Source organism: Ambystoma mexicanum, chromosome 1p (assembly GCF_040938575.1).
Source record: "Ambystoma mexicanum isolate Mex_15411 chromosome 1p, UKY_AmexF1_1, whole genome shotgun sequence".
Classification (NCBI taxonomy): Eukaryota; Metazoa; Chordata; class Amphibia; order Caudata; family Ambystomatidae; genus Ambystoma; species Ambystoma mexicanum.
In genome coordinates, this window is record NC_090921.1 from 506,912,023 (window position 1) to 506,926,302 (window position 14,280).

At 44.5% G+C, this 14,280-nt stretch overlaps 1 protein-coding gene across 4 annotated transcripts in view; it reads right to left on the minus strand.

The window, feature by feature from the left end:
- HDGFL2 (HDGF like 2) overlaps positions 1–14,280 on the minus strand; it is a 945,069-nt gene that overhangs the window by 805,685 nt on the left and 125,104 nt on the right. For all 4 annotated transcript variants that reach the window (XM_069649364.1, XM_069649365.1, XM_069649366.1 and 1 more), the window contains exons 6-7: positions 9,803–9,880; positions 1,114–1,462 (exon numbers count right to left, since the gene is read on the minus strand). In XM_069649364.1, the coding sequence (XP_069505465.1) occupies positions 1,114–1,462; positions 9,803–9,880 (427 nt within the window). The remainder of the gene's footprint in view (positions 1–1,113; positions 1,463–9,802; positions 9,881–14,280) is intronic.

Genomic DNA, 14,280 nt, shown 5'->3' on the forward strand with positions numbered 1-14,280 from the left:
AGGGAAAAACCGTTTGACAACTTAGGCTCCAGATAATGTTAATGATTACTGTGGGGTTAACCCAACACCAGAGCATGGAGATTTTCCACCACCATTCCAAGCAGTAGTGCTAAGAAAGTGGTCAACGCCAAACCTTCCCACCAGTCGCCGGCTCTTAGTTTGTCGGGTGTCTGCTTGCTACTCGATTCAGGATTTGAAGAACCTCACTACATCCTTAATTAATGACCTTTGCTGTGACAAGCACAGGTTTGAAAATAAAAATCAGCGTCTGTATATTATGTTGTGAACATGTCCTCCGCAGTGCAATGCAACCGTTAACATTAAGGGTTCCTGCTTTGAGTCCATGAGACAGCAGTAACAGATTTTGAAAATAAGTCTTGAAATGTGTTTAACAAACTAGGACCATTTGGCGTTTGAAAGGTGGGATAGCATCTGCCATCACATCATGAAACACGGCCAACATTTCAAAATGCTGCCTGAAGTACTAGATTTCAAAGTTTATACAGGATGGACCAGCCTTTACACCAGTCTTATGGTTTTAACGAGTGGCTAAGTTCCTTACTAACAGTTCGCCTTAGTGGACAGAACATAAAAAAGCCAAGCTACTTTGAGGTAGTGTTTCCTGCAGGTATCAGTTGTAGAGGTAATGAAGTATGACAACTGAATGCTGTATGAAGACTGCCAACATTTTAGACAATTAAGGCAACTGTGTCTTTTAAAAAAGGTTCTGAGACGTGGGGCACTGGTTTTTAGAGGAGCCATCTCAGAAACAGTCTGCGCAAACACAGACCTGTAGGTCTGAAGACATTAGAAGAGGAGCATAAGTCGGCTTGTCCCTAAGGCAAAGCAGAGATTATGTTGTGTGGCAAATCACCAAACATGCATATTTAAGGTTCAAGATAAATTGGTCCCATCTTATGCTCTTAAAAGGAACACGTCAACTGGCAGCCAAATGGTGCAGTCTTAAAACTGTCAAAGACCAAGGCATAAAGAGAAACATGTTATTCATAGTGACAATTCCAAGTCACAAGACAACCATAACACTAGTAAAAGGGGCCATAGAAAAGACACTACTTCATAGAAAAGAGTTTGCCCTGGACACAGGACTCCCACCTGGTTTTCTTCCTCGGGGTGCCTTCTTCACAGGAACATCAGAGTCGGAATCAGAATCGGGTTTCTTTGCAGCTGGCTTTCTGCCTCGAGGGGTTTTCTTCACAGGCACATCAGATTCAGAGTTTGAGTCCGATTTCTTAGCTTCAATCTCCTTTATAGGCATGTCAGATTCGGACTCCGAGTCGGATTTCTTATTCTGGCTCTGCGCTTCATGTGAAGCAGGAAGTGTTGAAGATTTCTTAACTTCATTCTCCTCATCGTCTTCTTTATCCTCCTCCACCTTTGCTTTCTTCTCATTCTCCTCCTCAGACTCGGCTTTGGACTCAGAGTCTGAAGCAGAATCCACTGCCTACAAAGAGTAAGACAATTAGTCCCATCAAGCAAAAGTACTGTATGAACAGAAATGACAACCACTCTGCCACCATCTTACCACAGCTGCCAATTTTTCCCCTATGGCTATCAAATGGATTGCCTCATTCCTGGCCGTGTCTATACGGGCAGTGCAGCCGCCCATCTGACTCATGGTCCCTGTGGAGCACCACAAAGCTCCTGCATGTCTCCAACACTTTACAATACCTATACAAAACCACTCTTAGACCCTCGAGTCCCTGGGTAGATCTTACACCAACTATGCGGATGATATGATATGGCATTTATAATGTGCCTATACACAAGTGTTTCAAGGCGATACCCAAATCCGTATCCCCGCCTCCCCACTCCCCTGCAGGACACTATGAACAAGACTCTAGCCACAACAGAATTTATACCATTCAAACGTGGATGACTTCACACCAGCTCAATGTTCATGACAAGTCAGATCCCGATTGGGGGTGGGGGGTTCCCCCTTTCCTGTCAACCAAACTTGACCCCGCCTACTGCGCCTTCCCTATGGATGCCTGCACAATCCTCTAACAAAACGCCAGGTGTCTATCTAGACTCTTGCCTCACCATGAGACACGTTGTCAATGCTAGTGCACCCAGAGCAGCCTACACTACCCAATCTCTGAATGAAACCCCAACACATTCTCTCCCCGCAAGACCGTCTGGCCAGAGCAGTAATTGGCTCCCGGCTGGACTACTTAACTCCTTGCTGGCACGACAGAGCATAACCTCAACAAAATTCAGACTATCGAGAATAATGCCATACGGGCAGTTTATCCAAAAGCAATCATGTCTCGATGCACAGAAAAGCTGCTCATTGGTTACCAGTCAGAGAATGGATGCACTTTAAAGTCCTCTCTATCACTCACAGTTGTCTCTCTAACTCTGCCCCTCACTGCCTAGTGCAGAGAATCTTTAAGAACAATTCGTCCAGACCTACAAGAGCCATCAACAGCCACAGTTTATCCACCCTGTGCATCAGACGTACCAGAGCTGGAGGCTCGAGCTACCAGTCATTGCCAACTGGCTGTGGAATAACCTTCTCCACCTACTCTGAGCTTCTGTACTGGCCATTCAGGAAACCAGTGAAAAATCATTATATTCCATTGACCTTGAACCTTGACAATTAACCCTTATGGTATCCAATTCTCTATCCCCCTGCTTAACGCCCCCCCACCCTCACCCGCTGCATCCATTGGGTTTAGCGTGCTTTATACATGTAAAAAGCAATACGGAAAAAAGTGCCTCAACTGAACTTTGAAAAACAGAAAGGAGCGTGTAAACGAATATCATCCCAAGTGCTGAACCTCAAGGTTGAGGATGCAACCCAAGCCCATTTTGTTATTTAAGTCCAAAATAACTACACAAATCCAAAAAAGGTAAGTTTAAGGAGGCGTTTGTTAAAATACCAAAATATTAGATTCCCCCTCCCCATGAAACTACTGTAAAATTATAATCATAGCAGTGACACAATCAGGTCTAGACATTTCAAGGGAAGCATTTTGCCAAATGTAAGCAAATGTCAATGTTAGGCAAGATTTGGTGCAGTACCTACCCTTAGGGTGCACAATAGGCAATAGGAACTCAACCTTTGGTGTAAGTCTGTACCAATGTGAGCAGTAGGGTGGTTCCACAGAGATTCACAGTGACAAGTACCCAAATAAACACTTATACTCAAGGTTTCTAGATTAAACAATTATTCATTTAAGTCAGTTTGAATAAGCCTTCTTCAGAAGGGGCAATATATAAGTAACACAAATACACACTTCTAGTTTCTCTATATCAGCAAACACCGATTGGGTATGGCACACAAACACTTCCTACACCCTCAGGTGACTTGAATAGTTAGGACACTGGACATTTATATATCACGGGTGCATTTAGTGCAATACTGACAAAAATGTCAAAGATAACGGGTTATAGAATAGAACAAGAGATCACACAATTATTCTGATGCAGGTAAGTACTTTTGAACCCCCCCAAATGCAAAGTAAGTCAAGTCAACCCCTTCCTGGGAGGAAAGGTAAAGCTTAATGTTAGAGGGAAGAAGTCATTCAGGGAGCCAGGCCAGACAATGACAAGTGGGCAAAAGTCTAGATGACCTCAAGCACTTCTTGCAGGTAAGTAAAAGTCTTTATAGAAAAAGTAGAATAAGATGCAAGCAACTCTACAGAAGCAACCAAGACAAGTCTCAACTGAGAACAAGTAAGGCTACAACAAGAGGTAAGTCCTCTCAAACTTTACAGTACCTTTGGTTACAAGAAATGGTTCCAGCTGGCTTCGGTTCATGTGCAGCTCTGCAGATCGTTTTGTTCCTGGGCCTCAGTCGTGGGGACAAGAGGGAGGACGGCTGGGTACTACTGCAATGGGACGGTCAGCAGGAGAAAAGGCCAAACATCAGTTCAGCGGCACTTGGCCGTTTCAGCCACTCGCGCCTCAGCAAATTGCACCACTGCAGTCTCTCGAATACCTTAGAACTTTCCTCGCATCTGGGGTCCAGCACTCTGTTGAGGTGACTGGGAGTCCGGGGGATCTTCCAAAAGCTCGGGTCCAACTTAAAAGTGATGCACTCTGTTTGGTGTTCCTCTCCCTGGCACTTCGGTTCCAGCAGTTCAGCCAGCTCCGAGAGGATGTCCAAACGAGTTCACTTTGGAGTCGATTGGTTACACCAACTCAAGGGGCGAAGTCGTCCTTGCAGGGCTTCTGTAGTGGAAACTAATTCGGAGCTTCAGCACAGCAGCAGGGCTTCACCGGGCAAACCAATGGTCCAGGAGTTGCAGCAGGGTTCTCTTCAAAGTTATTCTTCAGATTCATTCGTCCAGTGGTCGACTCTGACTTCCAAGCCAAAAAGCCTTGCCTTTTATGCAGGTTTCTCCCATTCATTCCAGCCAAGCTGTCAATCAAACAGCAGGGTGGGTGTCCTTGCCGGACATCCAGCTGGCCAATCAACGTTGGGTGCATTCCTGTACCAAGGGTATTAAGCACAGGGAGCTTCGGGCACCTCCCTCACTTCCTGCCCCTGCTAGAGATACTGGAGCCAGAGGCGGGCTTCATTCGTGAATCCCGCCAAAGACAAAACGAACTAAGGGACCAAATCTGGTTTGGCATGCTGAGTATTTCTCAAGAAGGACTTTTCCAACAAGAAATGGTGAAAAAAGAAGACCGGGGCCATTTTGACAAAATGGGCACCCATGGGTGCCTTACTGCAGTTGCGAATGCAACCCGTGGTAAAAACACTATGCAGTAAAAAGTAAACCACTGCCACCAACCATTAATTGTAGAAAGGGTAACATAAGAATGTTACATGAGAAGCTAGACAAAGGGGATACTAAGTAACCCCTCCAGCACCCTATTGTAAGATAAGGTGTGCTGGGTCGAGAAAGTTACAAAATGTAAATAAAGTCAATTTCACTTCACTGTTCTTGGAAACAGTAGCTTATCCAAGAGAAGGTATTTAAACCTTTGGGAAGTCGAAGACCTCTGCGTCACTGCACTGAAGGTGCTGCATGTCACAATGTAAAGATGATGCCTATGGAGTTTGTCAGACTTCATGACCAAAAAGAAACTGTTTAAATCACAGAAAATTACATGAGTGAAAAAAAAATAATTTAAAATAAAAACCTCCCTCTCTCTCAAGGTTAAAAATAAAAGGTCCTAGAGTTCAGCAAAACTGCTAGGGTGGGGTCTCCAAGGTAGAGAGAAATTGTCACATTTCTGAGAATTCTCCCGAACAGGCAATGTTACCACTAGTTCACAATGACAGCAAAAAGACTTATCAAAAGATACCAAACCAAAAAGAAGTGGTGCGCATATCCATACATGCGTTAACACTCACAAAAGACTAAGCCAACAAATACAAGGAGAAAACATACAGAAGGCATCTGCCACCTACAACCATTAAGCTAGGAATACCAATACCGAAAACTTAAGTTCAAGGAGACCAGCCACTGAGGGCAATTTAGTAAGATGAACCGTTACAAAGCCACAAACAAATATCCTGAACATGGCCAATAGTGCATATCTATGGTAATATATTTACCACAAAAACACCTGATAACCAAAACAAAACTGCAAAAGGGCACCACTATTGCAACTACTAATACCAATGCCTTTCAGCTTCACACTAATAAAGGGGAAAACTACACAACACTGTTAATGAACTTCAACATCTTGCACATGACTTGAAACCTGCCAACATTTCCAAAATAGACGCATTCCGATTTTATGTTTTCTCCTCCACGTCTCAAAATAACATTCTTCCATTCCTCAAAAAGATCCCTCAAACTGGATACCACACACACTTCACAGACTTAAACCTCCATGCTGTATCTAGAGGAAATTCAGTTCAAAACAAACATGTAACCAAGATAAAACTGCAAATCAGAGCCTCACGTAATCTCCAAAAGAAGGCTTGCAGACTCAAAAAGAGCCTCACTTAACCATTGACTCTCCGATCATTTATAATTGTGCACAAGCATGGTTTCCAACTAGATTAGCCAGGGAAGTGTAAGGGAGAATTTATTTGTGCCAATTCCCTTCAACCTTAGAGACAACTTTTTCACCATTTTCAGTTTGTGAGGTCTTTCTTGGGTTTTACTCTGCGCGTTGAAACAGATTCAAGCCCTGTGTTTGTCTGGCCTTTGGCAGGGTTCAGCCCTGAAGCCTGCCTCTGGCTCCAGTGTGTCTTGAAGGACAGGATGTGAGGGAGGGTCCCGAAACTCCCCTGTCCTTTGTCTCTAGGAATGCCTGGATGCAACCAGTCCCGTTTGACTGGCTGGCTGTCCTTTCGGGACAGCTAACCTGCTGTGTGATTGACAGCCTAGGCTGTGCATGAATGGATGAAACCTGCTTAAAAGGAGAGGGTCTTGGGACTACAGGCAAAGTCGACCACTGGGAGAAACACCAGAAGAAACTTTGAGCCAAGCTTGCTGCAACCTCTAGGACCTTTGACCAGCCCGGTGAAGCCATGCTGCTGTGCTTAAACTCCTTTTTATTTTTGACAGATGTTAGGCAAGATTGTATGTAGTGACCCTGTGGGAGACTACACACCAGCCTTATCCTCTTGGCAATAGGGAACCCAACCTTTGGTATAGGCCTGTACTACACAAACTGGTAGTGTGACGGAGCAGCCAGGCTTATCTCAAGAGAGGTCAATGTGAGCTGCAGCGTTGCAACATGGAGTTTCACAGTGACAAGTATTCAAATAACACTTGCACTCAAGTTTTCTTGGTTAAAAAAATATTTATTAATGTAACAGTCAGCTTTAAAGTAAGCCTTCTTTAGAAGGGAGCAATTGGCAACAGTAAAGAACACTTCAAAATACACTCCTTGAGTTCAGTTAAGTAAGTAGATAACAGATTTTCCTACACCCTGAGGTGACTTCAATTGCTAGGACACTGGACATTTATATATCACTTTTCACAATGAATTAGCAATACTGAAGCTGCGGCAAAAAGGAAAAGGTTTTCTCAAACAGGTAAGCACTTTTGCACTTTTGCAGCCCCCCCCCCCCCCAATACAATGTAGATTAACCTTTTCCCAGCTATACAAGTAAAGAATGTATTACTTTTTGGAGGGACAGATCAAACACAAAGTCAGAGGTTACAAGAGTCATTCAGGGAGCCAGGCTAGCCAATGTCAATTCTGCAAAGTCTAGATGAGCTGGGGCATTTCTTGAAGGGAAGTAAAGAATCTTGCACAATGAGTTTTTGTTGGAAAAAAAAAAAATCAGTTGGGCCACAAGCTGGGAGGCTTGTGATGGGCAAAGCCGCAAGCAACTCTGCGAAAGGTAACAAAAGCAAGTCTCAACTGAGAGCTGGCAAGTTACACAGCAAGCACCAAGTACCCCTTAGTTTACAATACTTTAAGTCTGAAGAAATTTGTGCCAGCTGGCTACTGTTCCCGTTGTCCTAAAGTTCAGCAAAAGAGCTGGGGGTCTCTAAGCTAGAAGGGAATTTGCACATCTGAGATTTCTCCATAACATTTCACTCCTTGGGTCCTGCACTCTAGTGAGGAGACTGAAGCTCTGGTCATCTTGCTTCTGGAGGGTCCTCAGACTCCTGGAGCTTCTGGCCTGATTGCAGACATTTCACTTCACTACGGATTACTCTACACCAGTCAATCGGTTCTTGCAGCACTGAAGTACAGCCAGTCAAGGTAGAAGGTCCTCAGGGTTAGTTGGTCCCACTAACCCAAGGGGAGAAGTCGTCCCTTCCGGAGCTTCTCTGTCAAATTGAAAGGAGTTTTAGCACAGCAGCAGGGCTTCACCGGGCAATTCAAAGGTCCAGGAGGATGCAGCAAGCTTGGTTCACGGTTTGTCTGGTATTCCTCCCAGTGGTCGACTGCTTCTAGTCCCAAACCCCTCGCCTTTTAAGCAGGTTGCTCCCATTCCTTTAAAAGCCTAAGCTGTCAATCACACAGCAGGGTGGCTGGACAGCCAGTCAATCGGGACTGGTTGCATTCAGGCATTCCTAGAGACAAAGGACAGGGGAGTTGAGACCATGCCTCACATCCTGTCCTTCCAGACACACTCTTGCCACAGACGGGCTTCAGGGCTGAAGCCCGCCAAAGGCAAGACAAACAAAGGGCTCAGAACCTGGGTCAACACTGATTAACACCCAAGAAATACCTCACAAACGGAAAATGGCGAAAAAAGAATACAGGGGCCATTGACAAAACGGTCACCCATGCGTGCTGTACTGCAGCCAAGGGTTCAGCCTGCGGTAGAAAATCACAATGGTAGGAAAAATTAAACCACTGCCACCAGCCATTAAAAATAGTGAGGGTAGCATGCAAATGTTACATGAGAAGGGGCTACTAGGTAAGACCCTTCCCCAAGTAGGATGGTGTGTGCTGGACCTACAAAAGAGAAAAAAAGGTAAGTAAAGTCAATTTCACTTTACTCTTCTTGGGAACAGTTTTTCACACAAGAAAAGGTATTTAAACCTTGAGAACTTAAAGTCCTAGGGTCCAACAAAAGAGCTGGGGGTCTCTAAGGACAGTTGAGGGAATTAGAAATTAGAAGTGAGTAATACGACTAAAAAGTCAAAGGTAAAACCACCGTCGCCAGCCAATTCAAGTAAACTTGCAATCTTAACAAAAAGGTTACCAGGTAAGTGAGAAAGGGGAAACATTGTATCCCCCAGCACACCACATAAGGTGCAGTGTGCTGCTCACTGTAAAGGGGATGGAAATCCCACTTTACATCTTGGGAACACTAGTTCACCCAAGAAATAAGAATTAAAAAGGAAGCCAGTGCATTTAAAATGCATTGTGGTGCCATTTTACATTACAGTCAGTCCAAGGTTATAGGGAACTATAACTATCATACAGTACAGAGATAAAAAGGTCACCCATTAAAAAGAAAATCCCACTCACCGAGGGAACAAGTTAAAATAATTTCAAAGTCCAAGCAAAATGTTCTGGGGTTGACACGTCAGGAAGATTCATCACTGAAATGAAAATCTTACCCAACACTGCCCCACAGAAGTCTACGTGAGGCAAGAAGCTAAAAGAAAAATTGCCTAATAATGAGCAAAATGCCATTTAACCCCAAGTGCCAAGGACGAGTATGCTCTTCATTTTTGCATAGACTTGCAGAATAGCCTGGCACTTTGAACACCACAACAAAACAACGAACAGGACTAGCTTTTGCCTCCAGAGTCATCAGCAGAAAATGCAAGATTTGCACATGGGACAAAGATCCAGCCAAAAAAAATTTACAAGACCCATAACAAGCCAACAAAAACCTAGCCAGATCACTTCAACCGACCAATAGCCTCACTTTTCAACATCTCACTCACACTTACCAACTTGAAAACAGAAAATATGACAAACAAATACCTCAGCCCATTACAACTTTTCGAAAACTCTACACCTCGCCAACAAACTGCTAAAAAACCACTGAGATGCCCCTGTCCCCTCAGGTTGCACCATCTGGAAAACAGACCTCCAATGAACAGTACAGAACACCAAGAGCACTCCCCCACACAGACTACAGTTTCTCCTGCCTCTACCAGCACAAACAGACGAGGACGATGCCCTCTGTTGCCAACAACCTCTCCCCACACTCCTCCTCCCCCCTTCTCTGAGCCACAAGAGCACTTGGAGATCATGAAAATGGCAGAGGTGCATGGCACAAATCTCAACCTGAAATGACCCCACAACAACAGGACCCTCGTGAAACCCAATAGAATACCCCCTCTCCACTGCCAATATACTTCTCCCACTTCCTGAGCCTCCACACCACTTATGATCTGTTTTATGGTAGCACTATATATATATAAAGCCAATCAAAATGATTACCAACCTTCTTTTTTCTTCCAGCACCGGCTGCCCTCCTTGGAGGCCTGGGCTTCGATACAACTTTTTTCTTTGGAACAAAGTCCTGGGGGATGAAGGCATAGGAGGGGAGAGAACAGAGCATGTTACTGTACACAGAAATTCTTAGAAGAATTCATAGCTGGTGCTTCCAAGTCTGAAATCATTTCTTGGACTATCAAATCAAAGACATGGCTTTTTCAAATAACTGAACAAGGAAGTAGTACACTTTGCAGAGAGGTGCAACGGCAAAGCTCAGAGGTGTGTGTTGCAAAGCTCACAGGTGTGAAACTGTAGAATGTTAGTAGTCCTTTGCGTTTTACCACCCACTCAGACCGGTTTTCAGTGACTTTAAGGCACAGGGCCAGAGCAAGGGCGAACCATTCAGTAGTTCATTTTGCTGCCCTCTGCTGAAGTGCGAAATCTGCAGATATGTATGGTTTCAAACTCAAAATATGTGGGTGGCGAGGGTGGAGTTTAGCTTTGTGGGGGAGGAGAGGGTGGAATGACAGGAAAGAGAGACACCAAAATTCAGCAGTATATTCGGGGGGAAAGGGTGGTGAAGGATTTAGGTGTTGCTTCCTTTTCTCCAAGGACAAACAATAAAAGGAGTCCAAGCTAAGTACAAGTCTAATATACATTTTAAGGAAGAGGTAGGGAAAGGTTAGAAAGATTTAGGAAACTGGCCCAAAGGGCAAACAAAATCTGAGACAGAAACAAAGTACTGGGTCCCCAATAGTAACCATGAAACTGTAAGCCTGTTACTGTAATACTCTTCCGTCCAATAAAGAGAAAACAGCAGTGGTTATTTTAAAAAGTCTAATAAATCACAGGAAACTTCTACAAGTACATTTTATGTTCGAAAACCACAACAAATCAGAAACAGAAGGTAAAAATCACGGTTCGGCATAAATCCCACATGTGGTAACCCCCCTGTAGCTTTTACTGTTTTTTCCTCGTCTTTTCACCCAGCATGGCTGTCTTTAATCTGCTCTGCCCTAACAGTCCTTGTTAAAATGGATTTTCTGAATCAGTCGTGGACAGATTCCGAGACGCCACCCTATTCTGATGAACAGGGACACGCACAAATGTCTTTGTAAACTATCTGGGTAATGGGACTAAACAGCAGGCTTAGACTTAGGAGAGAACAATTGGCGAAGGGTACAGTTAAGCACACACCTAGTACGCTTAATACAAGTTAGAATGTTGAAAATAGTTCATTATATTGGCCATAGACAAAGTCTTAGTGTGTTACTTACCTGTGGTTTTTCATTGCCAACAGTCACTAGTATAATATACACATTCACCTTGATGTGCTTAGCTTACAGCACAAACACTTCACCTTCAAAGTACAATTTGCATTAGCTTTCAAAAGACTGTAGATTTAGTAAAAGAAGTGAATTAAAAAGAAATGGGACCAATAGGATGAAATTAATGAATTCGGAAACAATGCAAAACCTGAACTCTGATATTAGTCTTAAAAAGCCCTTCCCTAGTGTAACAAAAATATTCCGGATGCCCTTAGAGTCACAGATCCCAAAGAAAGTCTTTTCAGGAGGCTAGCAGTCGCTAGAAAGTTGAAAGTGTGTGGCTTCAGCCAATAGCAAGTGTACAAATGAAGGAGAATTCTTAACAGACTGACCCCGCCCTCTGGCGGCGGGGGGACAGGGGCGCAAAACTGGTAGGTTTGCTCACCCTGCTGTACAATACTCAGAGCACCGTAGGAGTTCCTGAATTCACTGAGCCTTCTGGATTAGTGCCTTGGTGAAGTTGATAGAAGTCCAGGGGCATCAGGTGCAGAGGTCACTTAAGGTGTCAGGTTTTTGGGTCCGGCTAGTTTGCAGTTCTGTGCTCTGATGGACCACGTCTGGACATTGGACAGCTAGACACACCGCTACTGGACCACCACTCATGCAACGGCCTCAGAGGACTTCCAGGACGCAATGCAGGTGGCTAACAGCAATGGGCAATAAGAAAATGGTGGCAGAAACAAAGAAGCTTGCTCTGAAAGACTAATCCTTGTGCTGGAGAGCTGTAACTTCAGGGAAGTGATTCTTGCTCCATAAGTGGAGGACCAGCAGTCTCGCAGCGAAGTAGCCCAGGACAGGGCTGGCCAGTCCACTGGGTCGACTAGACACCGGAAGGCTCAGCAGAATAGCGGTTGAGCATGGTTGTGTCCAGGGGTCGAAGCACCGATGAGGGCCTTCTTGAGATCAGAAGAGAGGCGCAGGGCTTCACTGGGACTTGGCTGGAGGCAATGCTTGTCAGCTGCAATGACCATCCATCAATGATCTGTCAATTGGCTGAAGTTGTTTAAAAAAAAAAAAAAAAGAAGAAAAAAAAAATATCAGGATTTCGACAGGAGTCTCCACCAATGGCAAGGATCGGCACCATTAAAACTGGTAGCGGCTACACAATACTGTATAGCCAATAACCAAACATTCTGCCCAGCTGTTAGGGAGAATTCTCATAAATGTGCCAATTCCCTTCACCTTCGAGAACCCCAGCAACTTTGCTGGATTTTGAAGACTTGATTTTTTTTTTTTTTATTTTTATTTTTTTATCTGGGAAGAGTGAGCCTTTTTCCCCACTCTCATGTATTCTGACGTGTGTTTTACTCTTGTGTTCTTTGATTATGGAGTTTTACATAACTCCATAGGCATCATCTTTTCCTGTGCGTTACACAACACCTTCAGTGCAGTGACACAGGGATGTCTTTTAGACGTCCCAAAGGTTTAAATACCTTCTCTAGGATAAACTACTGTTTCCCAGAGAATAAGGTTAAAATTGACTTCACTAGTCTTTCTAAATTCCTAGACCCAGCACACACTCTTACAATAGAGTGCTGGAGGGGTTACATGTCTAAATACTCATGTAGCAGTCAAATGCTACCCTTTCCTATCGAAATGGCTGGTGGCAGGGGTTTTACAACAAACTACCATGATTTTTTCCCCACCGCGAACACTGGTAGCTAAAAAAAAAAAAACGCAGGAGCCATGTTTTTCAAGTTGGCGCCTTAAGCCCCTTTGTTTAAACAGGGCCCGTCTTTTTCCACCATTCCTTTTTGGAAAGGTCATTCTAGTGTTTCTCTCTGCGCGCCAAACCAGGTTTGGTCCCTTTGTTTGTATGCCTTTGGCGGGCTTCAGGAATGAAGACCTCCTCTGGTGCCCGAATGTCTGGGGTGGGCAGGACGCGAGGGAGGTGCCTGGAACTCCCCGAGCTTAGTCTCCTAGGAGACCCAAATGCATTCTGGCATGATTGGCTGGCTGTCCGTCCGGCAAGGACAGCCACCCTGCTGGGCGAGTGGAATGAAAGGGAGAAAACTGTTTAAAAAGGAAAGTCTTGTGGACTGGAAAGCAGAGTCGACCACTAGAACAAAAGAACCAGAGACAAGCTGGAAGAGGATGGCTGCTGCAACCACTGGACCGTTGGTTCGTCCGGTGAAGCCTTGCTGCAGATCGACAGAGAAGCCCCTTCAAGGACGACTTCTTCCTTTGAGTTGGTGGGACCAATCAACTCGTAAGCCACCTGGATACCATTCTCAAGGCTGGTTAGGATTAACCAGGGAGAGGGACACCAGCTTGTGTGCTTGAATTACAGCTACTGGAACTGAAGTGACTCCATTGTGTCAGCGTTTTCAGACGATCGCGTGCAGGAGTCACCCAACATCCTCCCTCGTCTCCACGACGAGCTCAGGAACAGTGAGATCTGCAGGAACTGCCAGGAACAAACGTCTTAAGCTGCATCTTGTTCTTCATTTTAAGGTACTGTGCCAGCCTGATTGAGATCACTTGCCTCCCTCAGTGAAAGTTCGCTGAACTTTCCCCAACTTGCAGGCCTAATCAGCTTGTGATCAAACAAATGATGCTTTTTCATACAAACTACTTCTGACTTTGGCAAAGACTGTACGGTTTACTACAAGAACTGCTCTTTTCTATCCAAGACACTAGCACATTGACTTTGGCCTAAGCCTATTGAACTGAATTGAGCCCTCTAGTGAACTGAAACCATTTGCACTGCCTAAGAAAGTATTTGTGATCTATTCTATTAACTTGTGCCTTTGCCTTCCCATTTTAAGTGACTGAAATGCCCTTTGGCTCCTATTTCAGGGGAGCTTAAATTGTTCAGAAACGTATTGGTTTTGTGTTGAAGTAAATTTGTGTAGAATATTAAGTTGCCTACCTCTAGTGAATCTTTTCTGAACGATTGTGTAATACATTTAGAAGTGTTTTACCTAGAAACCTTGAGTATAAGGGTCTACTTGAACCACTGCGATTGTAAGACATCTGTGTAACTTGATTTACTGCTCACATTCCCTCTTGAGATAAGCCTGGCTGCTCAGCCCGCTACCACAAACTGTAGTACAGACTTGGACCAAAGGTTGGTTTTGCTTACACCTGTAGTCCTAATTGTATGTGGTGGTCCCAGAGGGTACTGCATGCAATTCTGCCTAACACCTATGGAGTC